Source organism: Arachis hypogaea, chromosome 13, assembly GCF_003086295.3.
Source record: "Arachis hypogaea cultivar Tifrunner chromosome 13, arahy.Tifrunner.gnm2.J5K5, whole genome shotgun sequence".
NCBI classification, from domain to species: domain Eukaryota; kingdom Viridiplantae; phylum Streptophyta; class Magnoliopsida; order Fabales; family Fabaceae; genus Arachis; species Arachis hypogaea.
The window spans coordinates 17,746,859-17,754,031 of NC_092048.1; the positions used below are offsets into that span (position 1 = coordinate 17,746,859).

Consider the following 7,173-nt stretch of genomic DNA (forward strand, 5'->3'; position numbering starts at 1 on the left):
GGCCACTCCCACTGTTGGATTTGTTGGATTTGTTGAATGTTCCTCCATTTCTTGGAATTCTTCCTTTGAATCCTCTTCTCCAACAATGCCTTTCCCTCTTGCTTCTCTTCTTAGCCTTCGAAGAGTTCTTTCATTAGTTTCACAGAAGGTAGGGATCTCTCTCCTTGCCTCTATCATACAAAACAACAAGAAACACACACAAAACTAGAAAGCAAGAATGATTCACTCTATTGATAGAGCAAAGTTAGTGTTAGCTTAGGCAAAAATTCAAACAGTTAATGTGCTTGTTAAAAACAAAGAAAGTAAACAAAAAATAAAGAAAAAGTGTTTAATCTAGACCACCACCTTACTTAATCATTGTCAATCTAAATCAATCTCCGGCAACGGCGCCAAAAACTTGATGCGACCCGGTACACTTGCCGGTAAGTTTAGGTGTGTGAGAAATGACTAAAAAACATATATGAGAAATAAATTATTAAGGATAATTCATGAAATTCATAAATTTCGGGGAATAGTGGGAACGGGGTGGAAATCCCCACTCGGGTCTCCGTGCCTGCTTCGGAGAAATTTTGTCCCCCATCCCCATCTCCATCAAAAAAATTTCCCACAATCGGATTCCCATTTGGAGCAGTCTCCGCAGGAATCTCCGTGTCTCAAGAAGTTTTGTCATCCCTAGTACAACCAACGGTGGAATGATAGAATGGTGGTTTCTTTTGGTCACGAGTTAATGTTGTTCTTTATGAGATTTTACTTATAATGAAAACAAAGGCTGTTGTAATGTCAATGAAGTAGAAGCTATATCGTTGTTTAAAGGAGAAAGATTACATTATGCAACCAAGGTTTGGAATATATTCAAAATAATTTCCTACAATCCAAATATTTAAGAGCGGAGGAATTTAAGATTTTGATAATGTTTCGATTATCTCAAAGCGAAGACTCACCTATAATCGCTTTCATATAAAATTGATGGTTGATAATCGTTAGATAATTTAATAAATTTAATTTAATTATCAATCATTTTTAACTATCAATTTTACGTAAAGACAAAATGCACGTGAGTTTCTATCTTATTTCAATACTCTAAATAAAATTCTAAATAACAAAAATATCAAAAGAAAAACATAAAATTTTAGAGTTAAATTTCAAAGTGGTTCTTGAACTTATAATTGAGTCTCGAATTTGTCCCTAAACTTAAAATTTCCCTAAATTTGTCCCTAAACTTAATAACGGTCGTCCCTAAGGTATTTTCCACTGAATATTCGTGAAGGGAGTGACGATGTGTATGGAGGAAAGTCACGGTGGACAACCAAAGGCTATATTACATGAAAATTATAAGATTTTGACTTAATTTAGTTCGTATTGTTGGTTTATAATCTAATCCAAATTTGAGGTCCAGAAAGTGTGATCCTTTGCCTTCGCTAGCTCATCAGATTGATTACCACTCCTTGTTCATAATCTCCATCCTACTATAGGATTTCTTCAAGTTCATCTTCACCTTCAGCTTCTACCCTCTCTTCCTCTTCTTCTCCCCAAACTTCACCATAGCAACTAGAAAGCTCTCCTTTTCCCTCGACAACACCACCTCCATAGTAGGCGACCAGCGCAGAATCGGAAGAAGGCAGAGCAAACTGTCAAATTTTGGATCTTCCCTAATAAACTATTTCAGATAATCGATGATCACACGGTTCTCGATATTTCCAAGATCATCGAAAAGGAGAAAAGGCAGCGGGAGGAGGCCAGCAACACACCATCGGCGGCCGGTGGGAGAGGACTTGAGGCGGCCGGAACGGAAGTATGTCTGGCGGCAAGATCTTGTGCTGTCGTTGAAGAAAGAGGGGTCGATTTTAGGAGTGACAAGATGGCAACAGGTGGAGTGGAGATCGAAGGTGGAGAGAGAGGAGAAAGACAGGGCATAAAGTTCTGACTGTGAGAGAGTTGTAGTGTCTATTCGAGACAGGAATTTTATGTGAAAAAATTACTGTTGTTGCTACAATGGCAGCGCCGGCAACTGCAAGGTAGCTGTAGGGATTAAGAGAAGAAGAAGAGACTTCGTGAGAGAGAGAAGCACAGTAACACCAACGCATTAAATCTCTCTCAATACTCAAAACGCGTCGTGTCGATTGTATTTGGGGCTAGAAAGGAAATGACGATGTTTACAAGTCCAGCGTAGTCTCCGTCCAACCACGTCATCAATCCATCGCTAGAAAATATCTCAAGGATGGCCGTAGCTAAGTTTAGGGACAAATTTTGGGAGCAATTTTAAATTTAGGGACAAATTCGAAGTTCGATTACAAGTTCAGGATCACTTTGAGATTTAACTCAAAATTTTATTTAAAATTGATATACGTTTAATTTTAATGCATTATCAGTGTAAAATAACTTTGCATGCACATCCAATTATGTAACATCACATTAGAAAAAATAACTATCTTTTACACTAATTACATAAATAATCATCTAAAAATAAATTTAATTACACAATTGTATTTTACATTGTTAATGCATCAAAATTAAACTCCAAAATTATATATAAAAAAAACTTCATACTTTTAGTATTATTAAATAACAAAATTAATTGCTGAGTGTGACGTGGCAAATAGCCCTAGTTTACAGTGGGTCAGTGGCTCTCCACACGCCCATACAAAACATTGATCCCACTCCTCTTCCTCCATTTTCTTCTCTTCTCTTCTCTTGCGCTTTTGCAATCGAGCATCAGCGACCATGTCTTCTTCACTCCTCAGATCCAGCAGGGCCAAGCTCTTCTCTTCCTTCAACTCTTCTCTTTCTAGAACCTTCTATCCCACCGCCTCTCCTCCTCCTCAGATCGGAGCCCTCCCTCCACTCTTCCACCGCACCAACTCTCCCTCCCCCGGTACTTCCACTGCATCCCTCTCTCCATTTTCCCTATCTCCTTTTCTAATTGCTTTTATTTTATTCTAATGTTGATGAGACGCGAATAGTTAGGTTATCCACAAGGTAAATTAGAATACAAATAGCATTACTACGGCGATTGTGATTACGAATCTCTTCATTCTTTTTTATTGGGAAGAGAAAAGGGGGGGGGGGATTGGGGATTTGCATGTTTATATGTTTAGTTGAAGCAACCCTTCCAATCGATATGCTTATTATGCATTCAAAGTTTTAATTCTAATCGTTTGGTTCTGAATTTTTATCAGCGAATGAAAAACCTTCCAACGGAAACTTGATTGGTCCCTCAAAACCCAGTGCTCGCGATTTCGGAAATCTTTATAGGGTTCCTGCTATCGGAAACCGAGTTAACAATCTTGGAAATGGTTCTACTAAGAAGGTCAATCTTTCGGTATGTGACATTCTCATTATTTTCATGCCATTCATACTTTTAGCAATACATGATGGTGCATCATTTTTTAAATATATAGTGGTTTCGTAGTTGCTTGTGAAAAAAGTAGTTTGAATTTTTTTTAATTAGTTGTCTAGGATAGATATCTTTTTTGGTGAGATTTCTAGACTAGAATCAATGGAAACTAATATAGAACTAGCTGAATTACATTGTCTACTGTACTTGTTTCGGAGAAAATACCGAGGAACCATGTAGCTGTACACCTTCTATGGTATATGAAAGTTATTCATCATTATATTAGCTTCTATGGTTTACTATTATAATTTTTGGGGGTTAGAACTGTTCCAAGTTGAAAATTGCTAAATCTGCAAATCTATGTCAAATTAAAATTATGTATAACATTCGAGTAGTTTAACGTCAAAATACTTGTTTGAATTTTAAATTCGATAAATCATATCGAAGAGAGAGAATGGGAGAATAATAGGGAAGCTCCTGTGTAATTAAAACCTGACTAGATACAAGACAATTGTGTTGATTTTTTTTGAATTAGTTAAGAGTAAAATATTAATTATCTCAGAACTGGTTCTTCAAATTTCGAGTTCCTAAGACAATTTCTAACTGATTCCATCAAACTTGGTTATCAGGTTTTTGGAGTTTGAAAATGTTAACAAAAAGGTTTTAAGTGGTTTGGAGCAATAAATATTTGAAGGTTCTTGCTGATCTTAGGACTGTGCACCATTTTGCATCAAATACAATTCCTTTCCTTTTAGTCTTATCCTTTTCTAATGGAAATAGAAAAGGGATCCACTGCATGCCATTTTACCAAAGGATGCGATAAATGATCATTGACTTCAACTCTGTTTAGTTTCTAACCCGCTGGAATTGTTCTCTTATGCCAAAGTTACAATGCTTTTGGACAGGACACCATTGCACTGGCTAGAGCTGGATATGGCATTGGTGCTGTCAAGGGTCCAATGCAATTGATGACCGTGAGTCCTAAACTTCAAATTTATGACTGATCAAGTTGAATTTTTTCTGTCTCTGGCTTCCACATGTGGCTGATTATGCTTACTTTTTCAACAGGGACGCGAAGTTGCAGATGGTCGATTGGTTAATCATTTCCGTGTTAAGAGTACTGTTGCAAGTTCCAACAATGAGACAAAGGCTTATGGTCTTCGACCGTTATCTCCTCATCTTCCTGTTTATGAACCACAGCTATCTTCCACACTTTCAATATTCAACAGAATCACTGGAGTCATCTTATCTGCTGTCATCTTGTTGTTTTACATGATATATATGAAAATGGGCTTGATCAGTCTCACCTTTGGTTCTTTCTATGATTTCCTGTTTTACTCATCAAAACTCAACCTGCTTGTTCTTGAGATTTCTGGCTTAGCCCTTACCTATCACACATATATGGGCATTCGTCATTTGCTCCACCGACTATGATCTTAGTCACAACTGATACCTGAACATCACGCTTTGTACCTGAGGTAATTTAACCTTTATTTGAGTTTTGATTCTTTTATGGTTGCAATTATTAGAGCCAAGTGTGGTCCGTTATCTTGGTTTGCATTTGATTGAACCATTTGTTAAGCCTTTTGAAAAACTTGTTCAGAACTTTTATAGTGTGAATAGCATATTAACATGTAGTATTTCCAGGTGAAGCTTGCTTGATCAGAGAGGCATACTTCTCAGTCCTAAGGAACTTCAATCAGCATCGAATCTCTTTTTGATGTTGTGAATGTGCATTTCTGTAGTTGTGTTAATTTCAGCTTAATAATTTTACAATTTAGCACTAACTTGGTGTTTAGTGCTTAGCATAACTGCATCTGTTTGGAATCTGAAATCTCAGCGATGTTATTATCAAATTGCGTGTAATTAACTTTTGCAGCTAATAAGTGGATGAGTTTTGGTGTGACACCGACTTTTTTAGACCTCTTTTTCAATCAATCGATCTCTGTCTTACCAAAAACCGAGTCTTTGTATTGTATCCAGATAAGTGATTGTATATTGAGGATTTGGCCCTAATCTTTATTTAAGAGTGGTTTATCACTCTTAAATAAAGATAAGCACTCTTAAATAAAGATTTCGATGAGAGTTATAAAATTTAATACGGATTAATCTCCTATTTTATTACTTTATCATTTTCCTCACTTAGAGGATCTGAATTCACTGCTGTGTGTGCAACATGCAGTTGCTTCTACATTGCAATGATAATTTGGCAGTTACATCCAACCCTTAATAACTAGACAATTATACTCGACATCCTAGATCACCAAACAGCCTATTATATTTAAATGACCCTCCAGGAAGTCACAACAGACATGAACCTAACTCACACATTTACTTAACACAGAACATAGCTTATGGACGTATATAAGATTTGAAATTTGTAATTATATTGTCCAAAATTGTAGCTAGTTATTGGTACTAACGCCTTCCTGGGCACCACAACCATGTCACTATAATTGATTAATTTTTAAGAGTATAGATGATAAGACAAAATAACTTTAGCTTAGTGGTTAAAAATTGTGTGCAATTACAAAATCCTATTTGTAGTATATATAAGTATAGATCTAACAAAGGGTAAATAATTTTTATCCTAAATGTTTGAATTAAATATCAAAATTGTTTCTAATGTTTTTTTTTGTTTTATTTATGTTCTAAATCTTTCAAAAGTTATTCAATGTTATTCTCACTCTTAACTTCATTAAAATACTTAGAATTTATATATTTTTTCAAATTCTATTTTTTTCTGCAATGTAGTAGAGAAAAACGGGGTTTTATATAAATATAATAATTTGATGTAGAGTGAGGAAGAAGACTACAATATCCTAAATTTTCATAAGTTCATTTTTCATTATTTTATGTTTTTTATTTTATTGTTTTTCAATTATTTTTAAATTTATTTACAATAATGATATTATAGGAGTTTGTCACATAATATTTATTATACATGAACTTTCATTAGTAATTTTTTTATTTAGTTAATAATAGAATAATGTTGAGTTAAAATATTTGACACATAAATAGTATGAAAAGAATAGGAGAAACAATATTGATATTTATTTCAAATATTCGGGACAATAATATATCTTAGCCTATAGTAAATGAAAAATGTCTACTGTACAAAATTAAAAAAGAAAGATTCAGTATATGTCTCATCTCCTGTCATAATAACATGTTTTTAGCCATAAGTATAAGACTAAAAGTAAAACTCAATGTGGATTCACTAAAGGTTTATAAGCTGATCTTTGAGTTCATAAACTAGTTCAAATATGATGAATACAGGGATACGATCATACGAATATTGATCTATATTTATGATAGAAGAGTGTTAAGAGATCAGCAGTTTTTGTGATTTGTATCTATCAATTAGTGGTGTGAAATTACATCTAATGGTGTAGAATTACTCACTCTTTTTTTACTAGTTAAGTGTCGGCCAGATTTTAATAAAAATGCTAGTCCCTAAACTTTCTCTTTATAATAATAGAATACGAATATTGATAAAAATAAAATAAAATAAAATAAAAAGAAGACACTTGTAATTTTTTTTTGGTTTCCCACGGTATCCCCCAACCCGGCAGGTCAAGGACTAATCCGTCGCGGTACTGAGCTCCATTTAAGGGTTTGCCGCTGGCCAATGGGTTGCTGCATGCACAAGGCGGGATTCGAACCCCCGACACTTGCTTAAGCGGACTAGTGAGCTAACCACTAGACCAACCCAACTTGGTTAGAAGACACTTGTAATTAACACCACCATTTTGTTAGAAGACATTAATGTATTCAAAACTTTCCGAAAGGAGTAAATTGGAGAACCATAAACTATAATTCTTATTTATTTCTTAATA

General features: G+C 34.8%; 1 protein-coding gene across 1 annotated transcript; it reads left to right on the forward strand.

Annotated features, from left to right (window-relative positions):
- The first annotated feature begins 2,560 nt into the window (after positions 1 to 2,560).
- LOC112737530 (uncharacterized) lies at positions 2,561 to 5,240 on the forward strand. Its single transcript, XM_025787470.3, has 5 exons — positions 2,561 to 2,872; positions 3,177 to 3,319; positions 4,240 to 4,308; positions 4,403 to 4,812; positions 4,982 to 5,240. The coding sequence occupies exons 1-4, from the start codon at positions 2,722 to 2,724 to the stop codon at positions 4,766 to 4,768; spliced, it is 729 nt and encodes a 242-aa protein (XP_025643255.1). The 5' UTR covers positions 2,561 to 2,721; the 3' UTR covers positions 4,769 to 4,812; positions 4,982 to 5,240.
- The last annotated feature ends 1,933 nt before the right edge of the window (positions 5,241 to 7,173 follow it).

Bases quoted from the DNA above. Each gene is read 5' to 3' on its own strand.
- LOC112737530 (XM_025787470.3), top strand. From the start codon at position 2,722: ATGTCTTCTTCACTCCTCAGATCCAGCAGGGCCAAGCTCTTCTCTTCC. The intron at 2,873-3,176 runs GTACTTCCACTG...AATTTTTATCAG, and splicing joins CACCAACTCTCCCTCCCCCG to CGAATGAAAAACCTTCCAAC. The intron at 3,320-4,239 runs GTATGTGACATT...GCTTTTGGACAG, and splicing joins CTAAGAAGGTCAATCTTTCG to GACACCATTGCACTGGCTAG.